This window comes from Equus quagga, chromosome 16, assembly GCF_021613505.1.
Source record: "Equus quagga isolate Etosha38 chromosome 16, UCLA_HA_Equagga_1.0, whole genome shotgun sequence".
NCBI classification, from domain to species: domain Eukaryota; kingdom Metazoa; phylum Chordata; class Mammalia; order Perissodactyla; family Equidae; genus Equus; species Equus quagga.
In genome coordinates this window covers 68215667-68243168 of record NC_060282.1, presented here as the reverse complement: position 1 = coordinate 68243168, position 27502 = coordinate 68215667, and the positions used below count along the sequence as shown (strand labels likewise).

The 27502-nt window shown below is 38.0% G+C and overlaps 1 protein-coding gene across 1 annotated transcript; it reads left to right on the top strand.

Annotated features, from left to right (window-relative positions):
• The first annotated feature begins 89 nt into the window (after positions 1 to 89).
• LACTB2 (lactamase beta 2) lies at positions 90 to 26660 on the top strand. Its single transcript, XM_046642657.1, has 7 exons — positions 90 to 271; positions 8778 to 8941; positions 14306 to 14432; positions 20788 to 20966; positions 22878 to 23026; positions 24870 to 24951; positions 25603 to 26660. Exons 1-7 carry the CDS (start codon positions 150 to 152, stop codon positions 25644 to 25646), a joined length of 867 nt encoding a protein of 288 aa, XP_046498613.1. The 5' UTR covers positions 90 to 149; the 3' UTR covers positions 25647 to 26660.
• The last annotated feature ends 842 nt before the right edge of the window (positions 26661 to 27502 follow it).

Sequence of the window (27502 nt, the reverse complement as noted above, 5' to 3'; positions counted from 1 at the left end):
TCACGTGACCCATGGCCCCGCCCCCGGCCTCGCCGCCGAGTGGCCTAGCCGTGCTCGCGCGGCGTCACGTGAGCCGTGGCCCCGCCCCTTCCGGGCCTCGCTGGGGCCTGCGCCCGGGTGCTCTCGCAGCGGGCGAGCGGCTGGCGGAGATGAGTGCCTCGCTGCGGCCCATCGAACGGCTGTCCGGCCGGGTGGTGCGCGTCCTGGGCTGTAACCCGGGGCCCATGACCCTGCAGGGCACCAACACCTACTTGGTGGGGACCGGCCCCAGGTAAACGTCCCTCGTCTCTCCCCAACATGCACAGCGGCCCTCGAGACCCACGGGACTAGGCTGAGCCCATGGGTCGCCGCGGGCCGGGAGGCTGTGCGCCCGCAGCCGGGAGCGCGGCGTCCTGCTCGGGCCGGGCAGCCCCACCCAGGACCGCCCCTAATCACGACCACCCCGGGTGCTAACCTCTCTGACTTAACCATGGCTGTGAGGGAGAAATAATGAAAAAAAAACACTTCCTGTTTTTGAAACCCAGTTTGCTTTGTTTGGTGTTGAATGCGAGGGCGAGCGTGTTTAACCTGTTGAGAATTTAGGATCGCCCAGAGTTGTTAAGAACCCAGGAAGGCGTTTACTTGGCTCACCTTTGACTTTCACTAGCGTTTTGACGGAAGCGTAACTTCCCTTCGCCAAAGCGATTAATTGTGCTGAGGCCTTTTTCTTAACTCACCGGCAGAGGGCAGGGTTTTCTTGCTTCCACATTGCTCGAGTCTGAAACCCGAAAGAGCCCCCTAGCCCTTGGGAAAGAGGAGCTGAATAATTTTGGGTTTTGTTACTGTGTGGCCTTATTTAAATTATTTTGCGGATGGAATAACCTATCTGTATTTCTAAGGTTTTTCTCTTGTTCATCTGCATTCTGTTTTAGTGGAATTATGCAGAAATGGGGAGATAAGGTTTACTGCCCAATAAGTGCATTGAGCAATTTTTGTATAGTCTTTAGTATACAAAAGATATAGTTCCCCCTGAGCATAGAGTTTAATTGTGCAGTCACAACGTGTTACAATTAATAAAATATAGCTAATCACTAAATACAGATTAATAAGTATGGTTTATTGAGTTTTCATTTGAAGCATCTACTGTATTTGCCTTTTTCCAGTAAATCAGAATTTTAGAAGCAGCAGAGTGGAAAAAGTGAAAGTATTGCAACTCAGGCAGGCAAAAGATTAAGTCCAGAGTAAACAAGAATGAGTTAGGTAGGTACAAGAGCATTAGGCTGCCTCCAGAACCTAGGAGGATAGAGAATTAAGCAGAAAAAATACCTTATGTCTAGGCTAGAGTCAGTGTTGGCTGGGACTCCGCCCCAGGCAGTCCCTAGGCATTCTCTTCTCTTCAGGGTGTCATCTTAAACTAGCTCTTAAGTCGATACCCAACATGAAAATAGCAGATAGTCAGAATTACCCTAGAAAGTCTCTTAGGAGAACACTGTGTTGGAGATCAATGTACTGTCTCTCAGTAAGTCCCGTGCTTACTCCTTTTCCTCCCAACATGAACAGATGGCTGGTTTCATTTGAAAACCAGAAGAAGTTGTGTTTAGAGGCCATGTTGTGTGAAAAGTACATTCTGTATCTTTAAACACTAGAATCACACTCAGTGTAGCAAAGTGCCTATGCTAAAAGAGACGGAAAGAACCTGCAACTGACTAAAGGAAGAGCAGATTCATGGTCTCCCATCTTATACTGCGTACACTACAGCTCACATAAACTCATAGTGGAATGTGGCAGTGGAGTGACGGGTAGAATCACTCATATATGAGAGAGAGAGAAATGATGAGTCCATATAGTTGGGCTAGAATAAGTTAATGTACAAGTGATGCCTTTCTCCTGTGCAAAGTAGAAGTCGAGTGGCTAGAAATGAGTATTAATTGGGTCCAAGTAAGAGTTTGTGATATTGGTATTCACCTATTCTGCAGTAAACCGTTAAAGATCACAGGTGGCTCTTATATCACTAAACCCTATGGCATTTTTCCATTCCCATCTTATTCAAACTTACAGTATCTTTGTTTTGACCTGTTGACCACCCTCCTTGATTTGCTAACACCACGTTCTCCTCATTTCCTCTTAGCTTTCTAGCTGCTCTTTCCCAGTCTCTTTTCTAGAATCATCCTCTTTACCAGATCTTTTAAGTGTTTGAGTTCCTCAAGATGCAGTACAGTCTTTTTTCTGTTCTCATGCTGTATTCTCTACCTAGGTAATCTTGTCTATTTCCTTCACTTCACCTATTATCTATTTATTAATAACTCCCAAATTTATAGCTCCAGTTTAGACAAAATCCAAACTTGATCTTCAGACTAGGGTAGCCAACTGCTTTCTTAAACCTGTTCTTAGATGACTCACAGCCGCTTGAAACTCAGTATTTCCCAAACATGAACTCATGGGGTTGAGTGGGAAACTAAATCTGGTCCTTTTCCAGTTGTGTATATCTTGGCAAACAAAACCAGCTCTACTTTTTTTTTTTTTTTTTTTTTGAGGAAGATTAGCCCTGAGCTAACATCTGCTGCCAATCCTCCTCTTTTTGCTGAGGAAGACTGGCCCTGAGCTAACATCCATGCCCATCTTCCTCTACTTTATTGTGGGACACCTGCCACAGCATGGCTTGACAAGTGGTGCCATGTCCGCAACTGGGATCGAAACTGGCAAACCCCAGGCTGCCGAAGCGGAACATGTGCACTTGACCACTGCAACACCTGGCCGGCCCCTCATCTCTACATTTGATCAAGGCAAATATTTAAGTACATACTTAACATTTTTCTTTGCGTCCTGCACACACATCAAGCCATTACGAACATCTCTCCATTTCCAGTGCTGTCGCCCAGTCCAAGCCAGTGCAACTCTTGCTTAGGCTTCTAAAATATCCTCTGTGTTCTCTGCGTGTACTTTTGTCCCTCTTTGATCCATTCTCTTCCATGTAGCCAAAGTAGTAGTTTTTTTTTTTAATGAAAATTAGAAGACCTTGCATGTTCTGGTCTCCATGCATCTCGTCAGCCTGATCTCAAGCCTCTCTCCCCTCCCAGCCAGGTGAATTGTATCCATTCTGCCTCAGGGCTTTCATGCATGCTTTCCTCCCTGAATCCCTCTTATCGCTATCCTCCTCACCCAGCTAACCTCACTCGTCCTTTAGAGCTTAGTGAAAATATCATTTCCTCAAGGAAGCCTTCCCTGACCCCTTAGGCTACGTTAGGTTTATGTAATACACTGCCTTAGCACTCCATGTTTTTTGTGGCCCTTATCTCAATGATAATAAAACGATTATTTTGTGTAAGAAAAAGCTTAGTGTCTTTCCCCACCTCCACTCCCCACTAGAATAAAAATTCAGTGAAGGCTTATTCATTACTCTATCCCCAGCAGCCAGCACAGAGCCTTGTATGTAGTACAGGTAGGATGGTAAATATTTGCTGAATAAATGAGCCTTCTCTACATTTTCTCTGTTATGATTTTAGGACTGCTGGATAACTGCAGTTTAAGCTGGTCTTCCTTCCTCATTCTGATCAACCCGTGAATACCAAATGAATTTCCCTAAAGCACTGCTAGACCTACTGTGATGCCCGCCTAGTACATAGGTACTTAACAAACATTGAGTGGACAAATAATAGTCACATCTTCCAAAGAGTATTTCCACATTCCTCCCCTGCCTAAGAACCTCTAAAGACTGCAATTTTAACCTTTACTATAAAATTGTAAATATCTTGAGGGCAAATATACTATTTCCTATTGATAGGAAAAGTGCAGTAGAGTTAAGACTCTGGACTCTGATTACGTAGCTCCTAACCCTGGCTTGTGACTGGAGAAGACAGTTGACTCTCTAAGCTTCAGATTCCTTATCTATACAATGAGGGTCGTATGGTACCTATGTCATAAGGATGGTATAAAGATTCATTGAAATTTAAGTGAAAAGTCATATCAAAAGCACTTAAATTGCAGCATGTGGAAAGCATACAATAATGTTAGCTGTTATTTTTGTCACTTCTTCCCTCATAGCAGCCAGACAATTCTGGGTTCATAGTAGGTGCCCAGAAAATAGTTAATGATTTTGTAAGAGTGATAGGACATTGACAGAGGCTATTTAATAGGTTTCTTGATATAAAATACCTAAAAGAGGAAGTTGATTCCACTAACTTCTAGCAATTGAAGAATTTTTTTCTCCATTCACGTAGCAGATTGTTACTGTGTGCCAGGCGCTGTGGTCTAGTGATTAAATTTGTTACAGACCTGTACAGATTGTTCTGCACTCTTCTCTTGCCCCCTTTATTAGCATAACTTGCATTTGCAAAATGACCTCCTGAGATGGGATATTGTCTGTGGCCATGAACAGCAAAGTCAGCCAGCCCACATAGAGATGACACTGTCTAATCCTTTGCGATAACTACTCCCAAACGTCATTGATGGAACTGCTATTTGTTAAGGAGGAAACTGAGAACATTTTTTTCTAATTTACAGCTGAAGTTTTCTTTATGCACATGAAGGATGATCTAGGTGCTTGCCTGAGCAGTCCCTTCCACCAGAGAGGCAGTGTGTCTTGAATAGAGAAGTCACTAGACCTTGTATCTGAATATCTGGTGCTTCCTAGCACTGCCTTTTCCTGGAGCTTGGAGCAAATCTGTTAGCCTTTCCCAAGACTAGTTTCCTCTTCCATAAAATAAAATAATAAAAAGTAATAATACCTCCCTAGAGTTGCTCTGAGGGTCAAAGAGATAAGAAATACGAAAGCGCCAAGTGTTACTTTAAATTGCTATGTCAGTCAATGTAAGATGTTATCAGTGTGACTGTTTTTTCCCTAATGCTTGATAAAAACTTAATTTTTAAGTTTTATAGCATCTAGACACTCCTCCTCTGTTCTGAATAGATTGTGTTTATTCCAGGACTTGTGAAAGTCCTATTTTCCTTACTTTGCCAATCCCAATTTTGTTAGACCAGATCGGCACCCTTAGGAGACCTAAGAAGGAAGGACCATGAACCACATTCTGTAGGGCCAGAGGTCTGTCACTCACACTTTCACTTGCAAACAGAAAGCATGGTCATTCTAAAAGAATTGTTTTCTTTACTACTAGATTTTATCAAATCTATGTATTAACCCCATTAATTTTGTCATGACTTTTGATCGACTTGATATAATCTGGCCTTTAATTTAAAATAAGGACATTATTACTTAAACTCATTTTTAGATTACAAGACATTTCAAAACAGAGTTCCTTGAGAGAAGGAGGAGGCAAGGATTGAAAAAGGGTAGGGCGTTGGTGGTTCGAAAAAATTTGAGAAGTCTTGTGCTGACACATGGAAGGATTCTTCTCAAGGGCCAGAAGACCTCCAAAATAGTCTTTAAGTGATGCTAATTAAAGGGCAACAAGAATTTGTGGTTAATAAATGCCAGATATCCCCAAATGCATGGAGGCAGCCAAAATGTAAGATAGTAGGCTAGAGAGTATTGTTGAGAGTATTATAATATTATAGTTTGTGTTTTTTTGTTTGTTTGTGTTTTGTGAGGAAGATTGTCACTGAGCTAACATTTGTGCCAATTTTCCTGTATTTTCTGTGGGACGCCACCACATCGTGGCTTGACAAGTGGTGCTAAGTCCCCACCCAGGATCCAGATCTGTGAACCCCAGGCCACCAAAGCAGAGCATGTGAACATAATGACTACGGCACTGGGCCAGACCCATAGTTTGTGTATTTTTAATTTTGTATGACTAAATGTGCACAGTGCCAAGCATGGCACAATGTATTGTAGATATAGAAATAAACCGTAAATTCCTAGACTGTACAGTCCGTCTTGCTCAGCTTTTCATCTCATAAGGTATATAGCACAATATCTTGTACCTAGTAGTCATTCATTAGAATTTGAACTAAGTTTATTCAGTATACATTTATTGAGTACCTATTTTATGCCAGAACTGCTCTAGACAACTGGAGGTTCATCAACAAACAATTAATAGTTAATTCAATTCAAGTAGCTCAGACTTGATTTTATTATCTTCTCTTCTCCTTCCTCCTCTACCAGAATCAGGGGTTCTTAACCTGGGATCTTCTCTGGTCCTCTAAAGGGTATAATTCAGAGAATGTAACCTTAGCTGGAGGAAAAAAAATGACACCTTTATTAACCTCAAACTGAAAATTAACCTTTTGTTCAAGTGTGAACATAAGCAACAAACCATAGTAGTAATTGGCCGTGCTGGAGATTTTTTTTGTCTAATATTTTCATAGCATATTACAGTCATGACAGGTATCTCAAAATAGTATGTATATTCACCACTGTTTAGAAATTAGAGTCGTTATAAGATTTGGTGCTGGTCTTGTTACTTCATATGATAATAGGGAAGCACATGTAATACTATATCATAATTTTTTTATTTTGATAACTGTATTTCAATATAATTGGTTTATTTTGTAATCCTATATATTTTATTTTAGGCACTCTAAAACATTGTGCTGAGACTGGCCCATAGGTTTCACCACACTGCCAAAATGGCCCAAGACATAAGAACAGTTAAGAACTCATTACCTAAAGGTGTCCATCAGAGCCAGTCCTGATGGCCTAGTGGTTAAAGTTTGACACGCTCTGCTTCAGCAGCCCGGGTTCAATTTCTGGGCATGGAACCACACCACTTGTCTGTCGGTAGCCATGCTGTGGTGGCAACTCACATAGAAGAACTAGAAGGACTTACAACTAGGATATACAACTATGTACTGGGGCTTTGGGGAGGAAAAAAAAAGAGGAAGATTGGCAACAGATGTTAGCTGAGGGTGAGTCTTCCCCAGCAAAAAAAATGAAAAATGAAAAAAAGTAAAGTTGTTCATCAAAACCTGCTGAAGTAATTCTCACATCCAAAGAAAATGGGCATTGGAGTTAGAGAGGTGTGGATTCAAATATATCCTCTGCTAGAGTTTGTGACATAGAGCAAGTTAATGTATTAGATGTGTGTCAACTTGTAAGGCCTCAGCTTCCTCCTCTGTACAATGAGAGTAAACTCATAGAATTGTTTTAATAATTAAATAAGATAAAAATAAAGCTACTGCCTTATTTATTCATTCAACAAATACTTATTACCTAGTACCTGTCAGTGTGTAGGCTCTGGCAGAACCAGACAAACAAGATTCCTACACTCATGGGGCTTAAATTTGTGGGATGGGGGAGGGTGTGGAAATAGGCAACAAATAAATAAACATGTAAATACATTATATCTCACATGGTAGTAAGTACTACGGAGAAAAAGCCAGGGAAGATGGCAGGCAGAGTACTCAAAATTCACCCTGACCCAAACCAAACCCATCTCAAATTTGCTGCCTCCGGTGTTTACAGTCTTGATTGACACACCAGTCATCCCACCTAGAAACCTCAGAATCATCAATTCTTTCCTTTCCCTTCCACATCCAGTTGTTAAAAAAAAATCCTTTTGATCACACCTCCTAAGTGTTCTTTAAACCATCTCCTCCTCACATTTCCACGGCCAAAGGACTTTATAACTTACCCTTTGGCCTGGTTTCCCTATCTCCAGAGAGGACAGTTGTAACACTGTGTACTTGTGAAATAGAGCCACTACTCTAGGGAACTTAAGATGTAGATAGAAGCCAGTGAATCCTAAGGCCACTGCCCTCCCCTTGTGGCTGAAGGTCTTGGGAAAACAAACCACCCAACATAAAAGAACCATCCAGTTACTTCCTGTCATATTTACCTCATTTTATGTTCTGCAAAATGCTGTCTGTTATCTGTCACTGTTACTGTTATTGTTTGTTTTTACAGCTCCCCTTCCCATCCTCCACTAGAATGTAAACAGGGTTTTTTGTCTTGCAAGAAAGGCACGGCATGTAGCAGATAATTCATAAACAGTTACTGATAAATTAACAAATGAACGAGTGACTCAGACTTTTCATCAGACTAATCTCCCCCCTGCCTGCATTAGAGAGGAGTTACTGTGAAACCACCTGAAGTCAGACGTTTCTGAACTGGTCCTTGAGGATGAAAACGTCACCCTTCATTTCTTTAGTTCAGGAAAACGTCATAGAGAAAGACCATCGTCCCATAAGATGTTGAGGAAGGGCAGACAAAGTATAAGGAAGGTTCAGAAGTGCAAGCAGAGAAATATAACTAACAGGGTTGTCTCAGTCAAGGAAGCAAGCCCCTCAGACATTGCCCCGTGCCTCCCTGCTGCCCTCATTTCCGTGTGTAAAGGGCAGTGGAAGACTTCAGTGGGAGGTGGTGTATGTAGTGCAGAAGACTGGGTTTCTTTAGGGATGCCCGTGAATTAAATCTTTCATATCTATGAGACCTTTGAGGGTGTTGTAAAAGATCTCAAAGGCAGAGTGAATAAAAGGACATATTCTGGCACCAGAATACCTGGGTTTGAATGCTGGTTCTGCCACTTATTTGCAGAGTAAGCTGGGGCAAGTTACTTAATTTCTGGATATAGTAATGAAATACCTACCTTAAATAGTTATTAGGGGGGATACGATTGTCTAAATATCTAAGATCCTTGAAACAGTGCCATATTTAAGTGCTATATAAGGGTGCAGTATTAATTTTATTCCTTGTTCAGACTTACACTTACATAAATTTTTTCAAAGAACTTTCTTAAGGAGATGACTCTGGTTAAGCTGAAGTAACATATAGCTGGTTGTCAAGCATGTTAAAAGCAAAGCAATATATGCAGTTTCTTAAATGTAATGTAAATTATCTATGTGAGAAATATGCTAATATTAACTCTGTGTTCCAATTGTGTGATTATCTTCCATTTACTTTACAGGAGAATCCTCATTGACACTGGAGAACCTGCAGTTCCAGAATATATCAGCTGTTTAAAGCAGGCTCTGACTGAATTTAACACAGCAATCCAGGAAATCATAGTGACTCATTGGCACCGTGATCATACTGGAGGCATAAGAGATATCTGTAAAAGCATCAGTAATGGTAAAGAGAAAACTGCCATTAATCTCATTGAGGAAAACTGTGTTTTCAGAATAATTTATTTCAGTTACAGAGCTAAGTAAGCTAGTAAACCATTTACTGAATGAATACCTTATATTTAAATTGTACTTTTTGCAATTAATATAACTTGAATACTGTTCCCAATTTTAACAAAGGAGGAAAGGAAAAGTTCTGTTTTCTATTTCAAATCTTTTTCCTCTTATTTTTCCCCTTTGCCCAGTGATAAAGGTCAGTTTTAATTTAGTCTGTGTGACAGTTACTACTTCAGATTTAATAGTAACTAACTAATGTTGAGCATTTACATGGGCCAGTTACCGTGCTGAACACCTTATGCGTGGGTACTGTGAGGTAGGTGCTAACGTCCACATTCTAAACATGATCTCAGGTCTTCCATGACTTTAAGGCAATTACTGTGATGGACTGAAATACTGGTGAAAGATCATCGTGGTGATACTTTTCTGTCCCTGAAACCTATTCAGTACCAACACTTGACCATTCTCTCCTTATTTCCTTATCCTACCATCACATGGATTCATTCCTTCCTTCCTTCCTTCCTTCCTTCCTTTAACAAATACTCAAATGACCACTATATCCAGGCACTGTTCTTGACACAAGTGATATATAGTGAGCAAAACAAAGACTCTGCTCTCATGGAGCTTTCATTCTATTAGGGAAGGTAAATGGTAAATAAATAATAGATCAGGTGGTGATTGGTTCTTTGAAGAAAAATGAAGCTAAGGGAAGAAAAGGAAGAGAGAATAAAGTAGAGGAGGGCAGTGTCTGTTATATCTAAGGTGGACAGGGAGAGGGAATAAGCTATATGGGTATCTGAGAGGAGGGCACACGGGGCAGAGGGCATTGCAGGACCCATTACTGGAATGGGGGTATGCTTGGCATGCTCAAGGCACGTGAAAGACAAGGAGGTCAAGAATGTTCATTCAGAGGGCCGGCCCCGTGCCCGAGTGCTCCACTTCAGCGGCCCAGGTTTTCTCCGGTTGGGATCCTGGGTGCGGACATGGCACCGCTCATCAGGCCACACTGAGGCAGCGTCCCACATGCCACAACAAGAAGGACCCACAACTAAAATATACAACTATGTACTCGGGGGGATTTGGGGAGAAAAAGCAGGGAAAAAAAAGAAATTGGCAACAGTTGTCAGGTGCCAGTCTTTAAAAAAAAATGAATGTTCATTCACAAAAGGAATGCACATATGCATTCAACAAATATTTTTAAGTATTTCTTTTTAGGCCTTGAGACTACAGTTGGGACACCCAGATATTCTCAGCTATAGCACTCAATGTCACCAGGCTGTCCATTGTAAAAAGCATCTAACCTAACTTTCTTACCCTCTGACCTCCTTTCTTCCAACCGAGGGGACTGTGCAAGTCATTGTCTCCCAGTCTCACTTCTCATCATTCTTTCTCTTGTCTGTCTACTCATTAAATTTTGTGAAAAAAGTATGCTGAGGGTTATAATTAGCTTTGGTCAACTCTTTTAACATAAGGGTCAGTTTGAAAAAGTTACATGTTTATGGCCCACTTTTTCTCCTTCATAAATCAACTTTATTGAGCTTGAATTTGCATACATAAAATGTACCCATTTTAAGTGTATAGTTTGGTAAACACCTATGTGAGCACTCCAATCAAGATAAAGAGGGGCCAGCCCGGTGGCTGAGTGGTTAAAGTTCTGCACTCCAGTGGGTTGGGATCCTGGGTGCAGACCTACCACTCATCAGCCGGGCTGTGGCGGCATCCCACATACAAACAGAGGAAGACTGGCACAGATGTTAGCTCAGGGCTAATCTTCCTCAAGCAAAAAAAGAGGAGGATTGGCAACGGATGTTAGCTCAGACTGAATCTTCCTCACCAAAAAAAAATCACAAAAAGCAAAAAAGATAGAGAACACTCCCACTGCCCCAAAAAGAAGTCTGGTCATGCCACTCTACAGTGACTCCCCCTCCGCCTCCAGCAACCACTGGTCTGCTTTATTTCACTGTAGATTAGTTTTGCCTGTTCTAAAATTTTACATAATGGAAGCATACAGAATCACTTTCTGTGTGGCTTCTTTCATACTGGATGTTTTTGAGATTCAGTCGTGTTTCGTGTGTCAGTAGTTTGTTCCTTTTTATTGCCAAGTAGTAATCCGTGGTAGGAATATACCACAATTTGTTTATCCATTCACCAATTAATGGACATTTGACCCACTTTCTTTAAATTAAAGATCAAAATAGTTTTGAATACTATATAAAATAATGAATATTTCATCATAGATTACCTATTAAGTTGATTTAAAGAAAATCAAGGAGAAATTTGACACTGCTTTATAGCCGCTAAAATTTTAATATTTTGTTTGAGAAGTGGCTTGTTGTCTTTCTTTCTGAACTGAATTGAAGCTAGACAAGTGCATGCAGACCTTGAGTGGCTCTGCACTAAAATTGTACAGAGGTACCTTTCAGATTCATCTCCCAAAAGCTCTATGTATTTCTTCACTCTCTAAATCCTTAATCACTAGCATTCTTGTTCCATTTTGTTATATTATTGTTTTCTTTTCTTCCACATTGCTTTACTATTCTGTTCAATCATTAGTATGGAGAAGTTTTTCAACTGCTTTTCAACGCTAAACAACCTGTGTTTTTACAGGCCACATCGACATTATGAATGCCATTTGTAAGGTTTCTATGGAAATATACGGTAACTCTGAAACAACTTGCTTACAGAATTTTAAAATGCAATCATTGTATAATTTGGGAACTCCTGGTTGCTTACAGGGAGCCAGAATTTTACTAGACATAAGAACTATGTAGCTCCAGGCTGCTTAAGTGTTTTGTTCTGGTTTGTTTTTGAGTAAATCTTATAAAATATATTTTATCTCGTAATTATTATTTTGCACCTGAAGTTGGTTCTTGACCACATATCTCACATTCAAATCCTAGAAGTCAAATGTTTGTTTCTGTGTTATTCAATTAGAATGTGTTTTTATTGGAAAGTATTATACATGAACAATATCACGTTTGTATCAGCTTAAATAATTAGCATTGGCAATGATGTTATAATCCAATATTCAAACCTTAGCAAATGACTGAGGGTTTCCTCCTGTTAAGATAATTATATGATAGAGAGGGCCTGCCCAGCGGCATAGCAGTAAGTTCTCATGCCCCTCTTCGGCACTCCAGGGTTCGCAGGTTCGGATCCTGGGCACAGACCTACGCACTGCTTATCAAGCCATGCTGTAGCAGGCGTCCCACATGTAAATTAGAGGAAGATGGGCACAGATGTTAGCTCAGGGCCAGTCTTCCTCAGCAAAAAGAGGAGGATTGGCAGTGGATGTTAGCTCAGGGCTAATATTCCTCGGGAAACAAAAATAATGATAATCATATGTCACAGACACAAAGTAGCTAAGTGGTTGCCAGGGACTGAGAGAAGAGAATAGGGAGTGACTGCCTTGGGTACACGGTTTCTTTAAGGGGTTTTGAAAATATTTTGAAATTAGGTGGTGGTGATGGTTGTACAATTCTTTGCTGACTAGAGAAACATTGAATTGTACACTTTAAAAGGGTAAATTTTATAGTATGTGAATTATATCTCAATAAGCTTTTATTAAAAGTAGTAATAATTATTATATGATTGCTTTCAACATGCCCTTCTCCATCCTGCCTGTATAGATTGCTATTATGAATAGGATATGTGTTTTCTTATTTCCACATAATTTTTAAAACTGACACGAGCTTATTTTATATTATAACATTTGCTTTGTAATTTTGAGATGATCGAGAGTTTTTGGAAGGATTGTCTGCCGAAGGTCTCATAACTAGAAATATAGTACCTTCATTTCTTTACTGAAAGACAAAATTATGCAGGTTAAAAATAAAAACAGGCAAGAAAACCTCACCGTCTTACTCTATAGTGAAGACAGCCTTGTTATGTCATGTCATTTCCCAGACTAGCATATTATTTTTTTCTTCAGCCTCTAGGGTACAAAATAATGGAGTTTGGGGCTAGAGAGGGAAGGTCCAGTTGCTGTTGTTTTGTTTTATTTTTATTATATTTGCAATATTTCTGTCTTCTTTGTCCTCCGTACTAGCCAGATTTCTATGCCTTGTCAGTTTTTCTCTGAAGGTCTTTTTCTCCCTCCTTATTTCCATTGCTGCCACCCTAGCCCTAATATTCATTACCTTCCAGCTGAGTTATTATAGTCATCCCCTCTTGGTCTTTCTGATCTCTCCCCCTCCAGTCTCTGCATCTATAGTGCCATATTGATCGACCTGTTAACACTGGTTCATTTTCTTACTGAAGAGTGGCCACGTATGGTAAAGTTTAAATTCCTTTATTCTGTGAAAGGCACTTTAAGGCCCTCCATGATCTGAGCTCATCTTACCTATCCCACTTTATCTCCACTCTTACTAGCCAGGGTTTGGCGTTAGACAAGTTGGTAGCATTACATTGTTGCACATATGCCATCTCATTCTCCTTTCTTTGCCTTTACTAATGCTACTCTTACCTATAACTCTCCCTATACCTTTTCCCATCCTATTCATCCTGTAAGTCATACCTCAAGTTCTATAATATTTATGAATCCTTTCCTAATTTTCTCCTGTCTCTAAACTCCTGTTGCTTTTCTTAGCTAAATTGTTTGTTTAATATTCATTAAATGGTACTGAATATAGTTCTTTAATTATCTCCTGTTTGGAAGTTTTATCTTCCTAACTATGACAGTTTTTTTAAGCACTTCGCTGTCATGGTGCTTGTATTCACTATACATAGTATACTGATTACGTAATTGGCACTCAGCTGTTGATTAGTTTTAATTGATTTTCTTTCTGTCAGTGGTAGTGTGGGTTAAATTTATTTTAATGGTTTAATTTCTTAGCCCTGGGTTTGGGGCTTCCTTTCAGCTTTCACAGAAGGAACTTTATGCTGTCATCCTTTTATTGTTAACTACTGCCATGGCGCCATGACTTCTTTTACTCTCTGTTAGGCACCTAGATAGAGAAGAGTTCCCTGGTTCTGTATTACTGCCCTTCAACACCCATCTTGATATCAAAGCTAGCTAGATTATGAAGAACTGCTTTCAAATTTTTGTATAAAATAGGAGTAACTAGAAAAACATAAGGGCTTTTATATAGATTTAGAGGGGCATGAGAGAGTAAAAAGCCCTTTTGTTGAGATAGAAGAAATAGTTACCATCCCAGAGATAAGCTGCTGTAATTCATGCCATTTTCTATTGTCTCTTAACGTTAATATTTTTTGCAGCCATTCACAAGTGTTAGCTTTATGAAAGTTGATCTCTTAAAAGGCTGAATTCTCATTTAAAGGGTGACTTAATATATTTTACATGTTTTGTGCCTAGACACTGTATATTGCATTAAAAAACTGCCACGGAATCCTCATAAAGAAGAAATTATAGGAGATGGAGAGCAGCAATATGTTTATCTGAAAGATGGAGATGTGATTAAGACTGAGGGTGCCACTCTAAGGTAGGTGAATGGCCTTTAGCCAGAGAGGGCAGCGGTGAGGGGAGGGGTCTGTGTACATGTGTTATAAAAGGGGGGAAAGGAAGATCTCTGCATATTTGCTTGTTCGAGTGAAGAATGTCCCAGGAAGCATACAAAAGATCTGCTAACATTGGTTACTCTGGGAAGAGAAAATCAGTTGCTTGAGAAATGGTAAAAGAAAGGCTTTTCACTCTATCCACCCTTTTTTAATTATTTGTTTGAATTATATGATTTTCTTTTTTTAATAAATGTAATTTAAATTTTAAAAAATAGATTAGTATTTCCTGCTGAAGTGGTTTAGGGATCTACCCATCAATTAAATTTAGAGCTTTCTCCTGTTCTCACTTCCAAAAGACGAGCCATACCTAAAATAAATACACTTTAGGCCAGACCCATAGTCCCCCGTGACCTGTTTGAGGGATTCAGAAAGGTGTTTCAAACGCAGTAATTTTAAAACTGAACTAATTGTGGTTCTCCTCTCTCTCCCACAATCTGTGCTTGCTTTCTGATTTCAGAGCGTCTACTGCTCTCAGTACTTAGGATTTTATTTTTCCTTCCTAGACAGAAGCTGATTCCTCCTCCCCTTTATCACCGTCCCTCCCCCACCCACTGCATCTAGCCAGGTTAGTTTTTACCTCAGAAATATTTGTCAGTGCTGTCCCTTTTTCTTCATGTCTGCTACCACTACTTCTTGCTTAATATTCCTGTCTCCCAGCTCTGCCCTTTCTAGTGTACCCTTTGTACCCCATCTCACTTGAAACCCATACCCCCTTGAAAGCTTGAACAACTCTCAGTGCATTAAAGATCACGTTTACTCTCCTTACACAGTCCAGCCCCAAGCCACTGTTCTGGCCTTAGCTCCTCCCACTCCCCTCACAGCCACCATGAGCCATATCCAGATATTCCTGGGCACCTTACGTGTGTTCGTGCCTGTCCTTATACCTTCCCCTTAGGTTTCTCCTTAAAAGGCAATCAGCTCCTTAGGTTCACAATATTAGTTAATGCAAGTTGTTATAGCAAACCAACCCAGAAATGTATAATGGCTCAAACATGAACTATGTTTATTTCTCAGTAACATAAAAGCCAAAAAGTTTCCTGATTTGCACTTGGCCCTCCTGCAAGTCGTGTTTCAGACTCCTTCCATCTTGTGATTCCACCGTCTCAATACTTGGCTTTCAGGGGTGCCGTGCTCACTTCAGTCAGTCCAACAAGTGGATAAAGCATGGAAGGGACTTTGCATGGGAGGTGTTCATGGACCAGGTCTTCTGTTGCATTGGCTGTAAATTCAGTCACATGCCATCCTTGGCTGTGGGGAGGCTAGGAAATATAGTTTAACTTCATGCCCAGGAAAAAGAGGAAACAGATTTGATGATAAGCACAGGCAGATACCAGATTGATCTTCATATCCCCAGTCCCTGGCACATAGAAGGCACTGAATATTTATCCTACATATAGTGAATATCTACAGAGAGGCAAGCAGATGAACAGATGAATGAGAAAAAGAAAGCGAAATAATGGGTTTCTATGCCACCTTTCAGTGTTCCCTTTTTTCCACTCTGCCAGTGATTTACAAAATTTAATTTATAAACCAACTAATTTCTGAGCAACTTTTTTAGGATACTCTTATTGAAAATATGATAGTATCTCATATAATTTGCTCATGATACCAAAGGAAAACAAACATTACTACTTCTTCAGAAAGTATTCTCGACAATGATGAATTTCCCCCATTGCACACCAGCCCTAGGCCAAGTGAATGAAAGGGGTGGTTCGTTGGGTCTTCTCTCTCAAAAGTTTGGGAATCCCATTACTGGTTTATCAGTTTATCAGTTATCACAGAATCATGGATATTAGACCTATACCTAATTTGTAGATTAAGAATATTTAGCCCTTGGACACCCATCTGCCATGAACAGACCACATATTTTAAGCTTTTTATTGAAGTATGCAAGCAGAAAAGTATGCATACCATCACTGTACGACGTGGTGAATTGTTACACGTGTAGCCAGCAGTCAGATCCCAAAACAACAATATCGGTGCCCCGAGGCCTCCCCGGGTGCATCCTGTCACTGGCCCCACGTTGGCTGAATGCTCTCTTAGATTCAGGGAGTGAATTGACGCCCAGGATCTCAGCCTTATCTGAATTCTGTCTAATTTTTGTTTTACTGCATTCTGATTAAGATAAATTAAGTATGAGAATCTATCTATTTTAAGATTCAGGGGGAAAACTAACACAAAGAATCAAAAACAGACAAACATTTTAAAAATGACAGTAAATCTTTTCTTAAAATAGAAATTCTAGTTATATTTTATTAAATTGTATTATATTTACATTTTATTAAAATATTTATATTTTGTTAAAATATATTTTAATAAATCTGAATAAAACATTTAATTTAGTGATGACCATGGTTTCCAATTTCCATTTTTATAAAGTGGGTAAAACCCTATTGTTTTAAATATTAAGAAGAGACTCATTGTTAAGCATAAGTTCCATGACAGAAGGTTAAAATCTACTTCAGTCCCCAAGTATTTGATGTCCAGTTGATCTTGTCTACTTGCCAATTTTGAAAAAAACAAAATACAATAGAGAGAGAGATAATACCCACCTAGAACCCTTTGGTAAAAAGTAGAAATTAGCAAGGTTTTTCAGTAAGGATTTGATTCTGTACATAACTTTCAGGACTTTTCTAGTGAACCAAGTTTCTGGAAGAAAAGTCAGTCTGACAGCTTTTGTTGACTATTCTGAATTTTCTAAGACAGCCATCCTTAAAAAGTCTCCTCTATTAAGAGGTGGCAGAGCTCAATAAATGCTCTACCTGATGAATGGGAAGGCCACAGCAACAGGTCCTCACATCTTTAGCGAAGCACCTCTGATGTCGTTTCCTGTTCTCCTCCTGCCTATGTGAAGTGAATTTTAACACAGTTTTTATGAAAATTAAAGCATTAGCCACCCAGGTGACTGGAGAATTAGAATTTCTGATCCCCTCATTTAAGAAATCTTATTCCCTTTAGCCTAGAAAATATCAAAGAAAACCGTTACTGAGTTCTGGCATGGGGAGTGGGAGGGGAATGATAAAGGAGACATTGTGAGCAAAGGGACGGATAAGACAGCTTGCAGACTCTGAAAAAGAATGGTTCTCCAAATGAGTTTCTGTAGGTTAAGAAAAAAGACGTTCTGTTTTGTAATGCATTTGTAAAGTGGTTCTGTTTGTAAATGATTCTGTGTGTGACCCTTCATAAGACTGTCCATAAGATAAGATAAATCCCCACATCCGTGTGTTCTTATAGTTGCTGGAAATAGACCTCCTGGAATTATTTTCATATAACATTGAATACTTTGATTAACAGGTCACAGCGTGTTTAATCAAACAAAAGAGATGATTTCTAACATTAGCATCTCACTATTGGTGCAACCATAATATAGTGAGTGTTTGCAGTATATAAAGCGTACACTTGGAAACCATAAAAGCATAATAGTTCTTAATGTCAGGTCTTTTTTTTTTTTTTAAAGATTTTATTTTTTTTCCCTTTTTCTCCCCAAAGCCCCCCAGTACATAGTTGTATATTCTTTGTTGTGGGTCCTTCTAGTTGTGGCATGTGGAACGCTGCATCAGTGTGGTTTGATGAGCAGTGCCATGTCCGTGCCCAGGATTCGAACCAACAAAACACTGGGCCGCCTGCAGCGGAGCGCGCGAACTTAACCACTCGGCCACGGGGCCAGCCCCATTAATGTCAGTTCTTAATGCTTCTCAAAAATAGTTGCTCCTGTTACACTAGTATCTTATCTTTTTGTACCTTATATCTATTACATTTTTAGCAGATTTTTTAAAAAGGCTTTATAGTTTCAATATTCAGTGTTAAGGATTTGATTGGTTTTTATTTCTTTTGACAAAGGAGAAACTCTTCTAAGTTATAGTCATTTCAGTCGTCTTAAACAGTGTTATTTAAGAGTTGAAGTTCGTCAAATATCTTTGCAGCGTCTAGAGAGATGATCTTACTAGTTCTCGCCATAGCCTTATTATTATTTTCAGGGATCTTATAATATTGAATCACACTTTCATTTTTTGAATAAACTTTATTTGGTCATGATATTATTATTTTGAAATATGCTCCTGGATTCTATTTGTTAATATTTTAGTTAAGATTCTTATAACAGTATTCATTAGTGAAATTAGGTAGTAGTTTTCATTCTGTGCAACCTTTGTTAGGTTTGAGATTCATAAATTTTCCTTCTTTTTCTAGGCTCTGGGATAGGTTGAGGAGTAGTGAAATTACCTGACCTTTAAATGTTTGGTAGAATTGTCTTGTGAAAATACTGAGCCCTTAGTTGCTAATGACAATTACACATCTTTTTCGTGGAGCTCCATTGTTGCATGTTAGTAATATAGTCCTGTGAGTTAAGCTTAATGCAAATAACTTTAAGGTTATTTCTGTGTACTTGTTTTTGTGGTTTTAGCATCAGTTGATGATACTTGCTTTAATCAATTAATATATTAAAGGTGCCAAATTGTGCTATTTTCCTTCTATTATGTCTTCCACTTTCTTTTTTTTCTTTATTTGCTGACACTCTTCTTAAGAGATTTCCCCCATCCTTCTTTTCTGAGACTTAGGATTTTTTGTGCTTCAGTGCGTCTTTGTCCTTTTGACATAGCCCAATTAATCTTGATCATTTCCTTGCTATCTGATACGGGGTGTCTCAATACCGCATTTTACCTCCCCTGCCTCAGGCCTGGAGCCAGCCACATCTGAAAGAAGCCCTGGTTTCTTTGAGTGGGAATCAGTATTTAGAAAGAAAGAACTGAGTGTGAAGTACGCTCACAGGATACTCTGGGTGTGAGTATCATTATTCCTGGGCCTTTTTATAGACGGAGCCAGAAAAAAAATAAAATGATGAGTTAGTAATGATTCCTCGATTCAGTTAACAAACAACCCAAAACCATAATTCCCTTATTCCATATATATTTTTTCCTTATCCCACAGTGAAAACCTTGGTTAGTGACATCAGTTTATTTACTTGTTTATACTGTTGAACAGCAAACACAAGATAGTTTCAGAAACACAATAGCCAATAACACTGCCAACAATAAACCTCTTAAAGTTCAAGATATCTTTGCAATTCTTTTGATCTTAAGATATATTCTGTTAAGGATGTACAGTCTTGTACTATATTTAAAAGTTACTTCAATTAGTTCATTTTTTACTATGGCTATGTTATCTGTCTAATGTACGGTAAGATTCACTGCATTCTGTTTTCAAGGTTAAGGTTTTCTTTCATCTTTTTATTTAATTTTAGGTTTAGAATATATAAAATATTTATATAGCTTAAAAGTTAAAACTAGTCGAAAAGTTCTAATCAGGGAAGTCTTGCTTGCACCTCTGTTCCCTACACCCCATCTGCCTACCCCCTGTAGGCAGCTATATTTGTTTGTTTTTGATTTAGTCTTCATGACTTGCTTTGTGCAAAAATAAGGAAATATATACATATAGATTTTATTTTCTCATATTTCTATACCAAAGAGCATACTATAAACACTCTTTTGTGCTTTGCTTTTTATCACTTGACAAGATATCCTGCAAATTACTCCATATCAGTTCATGGAGATCTTCCTCATTCTTTTTAATGACTGCATAGTATTCCATGTGGGATATACTGTAACTTATCCATAGTACCCTATGGATGGGCATCTGGGTTGTTCCTAATATTTTGTTATTACAAATAATGTAATGAATAATTTGTACATAATTTTTGTATTTGTGAAGGTGTATTTTCAGGGTAAATTTCTAGCAGTGGGATTGATAAGCAAAAGGGTTTAATGCATATGTAATTTTTCTAGAAAATTCCAAATTCATCTCCATATAGACTGTACCAGTTTGTTCTCCCACCAGCAACATATATAAGTGCTTTTTCCTCATAATCTTGCCATAAAGTATATTGTAAATATATATATATGCAAATAAAAATGGAAAATGTATATTTTTAAATAATAAAAACACTACCTCTGTGTAGTGGAATGATTCGTGATTTTTATCTCCTTTAAGTACTTTCCTTTTCTGCTTTCCAAATTTGTAATCAGTGCTTATTACTTACTAAATAATAAAAAAGATGGGAAAAGTATTGAGTTTGTACTTCAGCATGAGTAATTTGATTTAGTTAAAGGAGAGAGTTTTCTGATTATAATATTCAGTGGGCCACAAGAAAAAGAGGAGCTTTTTAACTCGTTGGCATCATTTATTTGTGTCTTGTCCAGAGATACGGAGAGAGAATAATTAACTTCTCATAGTTTCTTCTAAGCCTAAGAGTTCATAGTTGTCACTATTTCTTCTTTCAACCAGAGTTATATACACACCTGGCCACACTGATGATCACATGGCTTTACTTTTAGAAGAGGAAAATGCTGTCTTTTCTGGAGATTGCATCCTAGGGGAAGGAACAACTGTATTTGAAGACCTCTATGATTATATGAACTCCCTAAGAGAGTTATTGAAAATCAAAGCTGATATTATATATCCAGGTGGGTAATTTTTTACTAGCAAAAACCATTTGTGTCACATAATGAGGAAGATTCATTTTGGTTTGTCTGTGTGTGAGTTCTTTCTGTTTTCAGTTTTGAAGAGATACATATGAACAGCTTCTTTAAATTATACTGGTAAGTCTTGTCCAGCCATGCAATTAAAAAGAAGGCCAAGAGTTATATTAATAACCTTTATAAAGATATGAGGGTTATTTTTTAACATCTACATAGGTATCAATGGAACTGTTAAACAAAGGAAATAAAGTTATATTAGAACAAGAAAATTTTTTCATTCCATAAGCTATCTTCAGTTTTGTTAACTTGATTTACATTGTGGACCACATTTTAGCCCTGTAACCTTGGGTAACTTTTGACCTGTGAGCTTTAGTTTTTTAACTCACACTATTGAACTATCAGTAGCTTCCATATCAACTGTAAAACCGTATATTTATTTTGATTCTCTAGAAAAAGAAACCTGTTGTTATCACTGCACTGCTCTACAATGTGAATCTACCCTCCATCTTAAAAGCCAAGAAAGACACAGGACCCAGCAAGAGGGCCCAGAAGGAAAAAGAGACTGGGTTACCTAATGTTTTAAGTCCTTCTAACTCGTTCCTAACCAAAGAGCTATGAAAAGATCTGTAAATACAGTGTGTTCAATACCGTTATATTCTCTCATGAGTTTCTCCTGCTGAGGAGACAGGAAACATACCGTGGAGCTGGGCATTCGGATTAATATTATGACATAAAAGGACTGGAAGCTGACAGCTGTTTTTAAAGAGGAGAGAGTAAACGTTTGATGCACTCACATTCAAGCAAAGCTAATGAGAGGCTTCCTAGGAAAGGCTCTGAGAGTCTTTGCTTTAATGAATCGGTGTACTAGCTTATTAGCACAGCAGGAGTTTATATGTAAATTATGTTCTGTAGTCATAGCTACCGTCCATTAAAGCCTGCTACCTGCCAAGCTCTGTGCAGGGACCTTTGCAGCTGTCGCCCTCCCAAAAACCCGGTGAAGTAGGTAGCGGTGTCCTCATTGCACAGCTGAAGAAACAAGCTCAGAGATTGAGAGACTTCCATAGCCACATAGCTAGTAAGTCAGAGTGGATATTCTAACCAAAGCCCATGTTCTTTACGTGATAATAGGTCAGCCTGCTTCTGGCTATTTTAAACATCCCTCTTGCAGACTTGTGTACTATATTAATTTGCACTGTCTTAAAGAGCAAGTAAATTTCAGTACAACTTTAGGTTGGCAACATTTCTGAATTCCTGGCCTATATACATAAGATTCTTCAAGTTCTACTGTGGTTCTTATGGACTTTTAATAGCTCTTGGTCACTTGCATGAAGCTACTTTTTACATTCCCCTTTTCCATCTTTTATAAGTGTAGTATAGTGGTGAAGAGCATAGACTAGTTAGAAGCTCCTGAGTCAGAACTCCAGCTCCCCCCGCTTTAGCTGCGTAACTGTGGGCGGGCTGTTTACCTCCCTGCGCCTCAACTGCTGCTATAGAAAGAAATAATAAGAGTACCTACCTCACAGGATTCTTGTAAGAATGATGTATATTAAGCATTTAGAGCAGTGCCTGGCAAATAATGAGCACTGTGTAAATATTACCTATCGTTACTGTTTTCATTGCTATATTTTTGTTGTTAAATTTTTATTTTATATTTTGTAATGTACCCAATAACCTTTTATATAGGTTTTATTTTACATAATTCTCTAATGTTGGCATTGTACATAATTTTTCAATCTTTTATACCTGTATAGTAATCAAATAATTCATATTGGTTGTGTATTTATTATGCTTTTTCAATATAACGTATGAATTATTTTTAAATAGAGTAAATTAACTTCATTTGTGCTTAATATGTTTTATCTAGTTGAAATAATTTTCATAATTATCCTAATTCAGGACATGGCCCAGTAATCCATAATGCTGAAGCTAAAATTCTACAATACATTTCTCACAGAAATATGCGAGAACAGCAAATTCTTAGAATATTTAGTGAGAACTTTCAAGAATCATTTACAGCAATGGAGCTTGTAAAAATTATTTACAAGGTAATTTTTGTCTTATTTGTACATAGCCACAATTTTATTAGAATAATCTTTTAATAGACTATAGATATGGTAAACTTATCACATCCCAGAACAGAATAACTCTGTTAATTTTATAGGTAATGCCACTTGTATAGATTTCAGACCAGGAATCTCCACTTTCTAGAACACAGAAGTTAGACAAACAAAAACTGTCCTGGAGAACAAAAATTACCATTCTGAGCCATGACTGAACCTTATATACTTCATTCTGTAGTCGAGACTGTTATGAACAGCCTGGTGATTGTTTTGCAATGATCTACGTATTATTCCAACCATCTTGATTATCAGATGTCCTAGCCTGTAGCAAATGAGAAGGGGTAATCTGCTAGAGACAGAAGTTGGGATACAAGCAGTGAAAAGCAGCGGCAGTGCCTAACGATGGAGGAAGAGGAGAGGGTACCAGTAAAAGAACGTGAGGAGACTGACTTGATAGATAAAGAACCCCTCACCTTCAACAGATACTTGTAATCCTGACTCTGTCATCAGAGCTTCCATTTGTTGAGCATGCTGTTGTGTACTAAATGTTTTACATTTACAAATATAATTTGAGGTACTTAATACAAATACCTCAAATTTTCATTGCATAAAGATACTCTTATTCCAATTTAATAGATTGAAAAACAGACTCAGAATGTATGAGCTAAGTAACTTTTCCAAAGGCATGCAACTAGCAGATGTCATATACTCAAATGTCAGGTGTCAGATATTCAGATCTTGTTTTTTTCAATCACACCAAGCTTCCTCCAAGGCCTATACACAGTATGTCAGGGCATAAAGGAAAGAGGAATAAATTCTACCTGATGAAGATGCAGGGAAATGAGGTTTGTCTGGAAAAGCTTCAGAAACTTAATCATTTAATTGAATCTGGAAGAAGGAGCCAGCATTTCCCAGGCCAGAGAACAGGAGAAAGGAAGTCGCTCATATGGAGGGAAAGATGTGTTCAAACGCTGAGAGTGATGAAAGAGCATTGTTTGTGTTTGGACACCCACAAAGAAACTGCATGTGACTGGAGCACAAGATGCATATGTGCATGGGCAGGAAGGGCAGGCATGGTCAGATCGTGGGAAGCCTTCACTGCCATTCTACAAAACTTGGGAATAAGCCAATAATCTGGGAGTGACCACTCAAGGATCTTAGGCAGGGGAGTCACAGAATGCGATCTAGAAGATCACACTGATCGATAGAATGTATGGTTCTGAAGCTTAAGGGAGAGTTTAGGGTTGGAGGCTTATATTTGGGAACCATTAATGCGTGACATTGCTATGGCAAGTTGGTTAACTAGAAAGAGGAGAGTCAGTGCTACAACTCACTGTAAACATCAATGTTTAAGAGAAGTCCAAGGAAGACTATCCAGGATGAAAACCAAATGATAAGAGAGGTGAGATAACCAAGAGAAGTGTGCAGAGATATCATCGTGTAACCTAATAAATAAACCACAGAGCCAGCTGTCTGTAGCATCATCAAAAGTATCTAGATTAATTTTTGCATTTATTTATTCATTCATAAAATACTGAGTTTCTACTGTGTGATGTTATGCTAAGCACTGGGTATTCAGTAGTGAACAAAAGATACTTCTGCTATCTTTATGGAGCTTACAGTCTGTTTTATCCATAGGAATGTGTATAAGAATATAGTGGCCTAAAGCAACACATGTACACAGTGAATTTGTTTTGGTTATTACTATGTAAAAATGTATTTAAGCTAAAATTTTCTCTTCTGTTGCATTTTTTCTTTAAAAATTTCAAAAGGATTAACTGTTCTTTTTTAAAAAGAAATGTTTTTTTCACTCTGGTGTTTCTTTTAGAATACTCCTGAGCATTTATATAAAATGGCTGAACGTAATCTCTTGCTTCATTTGAAAAAATTAGAAAAAGAAGGCAAGATATGTAAGTATACTTCCAAATTTTAATTCTTTTATTACCAGCATTTACAATATGTTTTTTACAAACAAACTAGTTTCCTTTTAGGAAAAATAACACCCATCAGAGTTCTCCTTTGAATATCACCATAAGTTGGAGAGACAGGCACTAAGAACGGTTAGTAGCAAAAGGCAGGTGGACCACAAATTGGAACCAAAAGCTCCCACAGGAATTAGAATCTTGTTTAGGGTTCCAGTCCTCACCCTCCAAAATGACGGTCAAAGGCAGGAGGATAGCTTCTCTTCTCCCAGACCACAAGGCCACGAAGAATTTTACACGTAGAAGATTCGAGAACAGCCAAAGGTTTTAGCAGTAGTAAAAGTAGTAAACGCAAAGATATTCCAGCAGGAATTCTATAATTGTTTACTAGTGTTAGATTAATTCATCAAATTAATAATCCTTGTAGAAGTTTGATCCTTAAAATTGAGAGGTTCAAAGATTGAATTTTGTGTAGAAGCTTCAGCAATGTTTTTATATGTACAAAAAAAATACCAACTCTGAATTGAGCAACAAAATTATTTTAGGAGTGAATGCCTTTTCTAGGCACAAGATAGCTTAAAATCCAGGGAATTTGATTATCAGTTGTTAAATTTTTACTCTCTAATTTTCTTTCCACAGTTAGCAACATGGATCCTGACAAGAAATGGAAAGCTAATCTTTAGTGTCAGATTAATGGATGATTTTGTTGTTTTGTTTTTAGAGAATGGTATGTTTTCTTAACTATTAATTATTTACAGAGAATATAGAGTATAAAGCATTGAAAATAACCCTAGATACACTTTAAAATGATGTATATTTATTATAAAATATATAAATCACATTTCACATTTATCATACAGGTTATTTATTTAACCTAGGTCTTACAACATTTTACCAAAAATTCAGAATCCAGCATTGTATCCAGTTTCAATAGATTATATAAAATGGTTACATTAAAAATAGTAAAATTTATGTAATTTAAACTGGATATTATTCTTGGGGATTAGTTATCTATTACCATTGGCCCGTGTACTATTTTCTCTAGCTGCTTCAGTTAGCAGCACAGACTTCTATGTAATCCTTCCTTTTCTACAACCTTTGTCTACATCTGTAGATAAGAGCTTTGTTTTCATGTTTCTATCAATTATGTCATGATTATGTATTAATTCTAAAGCTCTGTATCACGTGTATTTTCTTATAATGATATCCCACATCAATTTTTGCTAATCAAAAAGTATTAAATTCCCAGTTAAAGGCATTATAAAATAAATAATTATTTCTGTAATCCATTAGTATAACCAACTTACTTTCCAAGTGTAGGCTTTACTATATAGATAGTCATCAGCATATATATGAATTATGTACTAAAAGTCAGGTATATAACTCAAGCGAGGTCAGCTTTCTTTGAGATCCTCACCTCTTTCTGGCCCTTTTCCCAAAGTCCCTACCCCTTTCAGATTATTCTAAACACTTATTCTCATGCCCTGGAAACCTGTTATATTCCTGAAACCATTCCACGTTACAAAATAACTGTGAACTCAACAACAAGAAAACAAAACAAACAACCCAATCCAAAAATGGGCACGGGACTCTAATAGACAGTTCTCCAGAGAAGATATATAAATGGCCAATAAGCACATGAAAAGATGTTCAACATCACTAATCTTTAGGGACATGCAAATTAAGATCACAGTGAGATACTACTTCACACCAGTTAGGATAGCTAGTATCAAAAAAAAGCAAAAACAGAAAAGTGTTGGAGGAGAATATGGAGAAATTGGAACCCTTGTACATTACTGATGAGAATGTAAAATGGTGCAGCTGCTATGGAAAACAGTATAGTGGTTCCTCAAAAAATTAAACATAGAATTACCATATGATCCAGCAATTCCACTTCTGGGTATATACCCAAAAGAATTAAAAGCAAGGACTTGAACAGATATTTGTACACCAAGGTTCATGGCCGCATTATTCACAATAGCCAAAAAGGTGGAAACAACCTAAGAGTACATTGAAGGATGAATGGATAAATAAAATGTTGTATAGACGTACAATAGAAAATTATTCAGCCTTGAAAAGGAAGGAAATTCTAATATGTACTACAATATGGGTGAAATTTGAAGACATTATGCTAAGTGATTTAAGCCAGTCACCAAAGGACAAATACTATATCATTCCACTTTTATGACATACCTAAAGTAGTCAAATTCATAGAAACAGAAAGTAGAATAGTAGATGCCAAGGACTTGGGGGAGGGAGAAATGGAGAGTTATTGTTTAGTGGGTAAGGAATTTCAGTTTGAGAAGATGAAAAAAGTTCTGGAGATGGGTGGTGGTCATGACTGTATAGAACAGTGTAAATGTACTTAATGCCACTGAATAGTACACTTAAAAATGGTTAAAGTGGTAAATTAAAAAATAATAACAACTGTAAGTGTCTTCCCCAACACCACCACCAATAACGAAAAAATCTGTACTCCCATTCCCTAAGTACAACACACAGCAGCGAAATTCAGACAAGAAGAAATCTGATTATATGA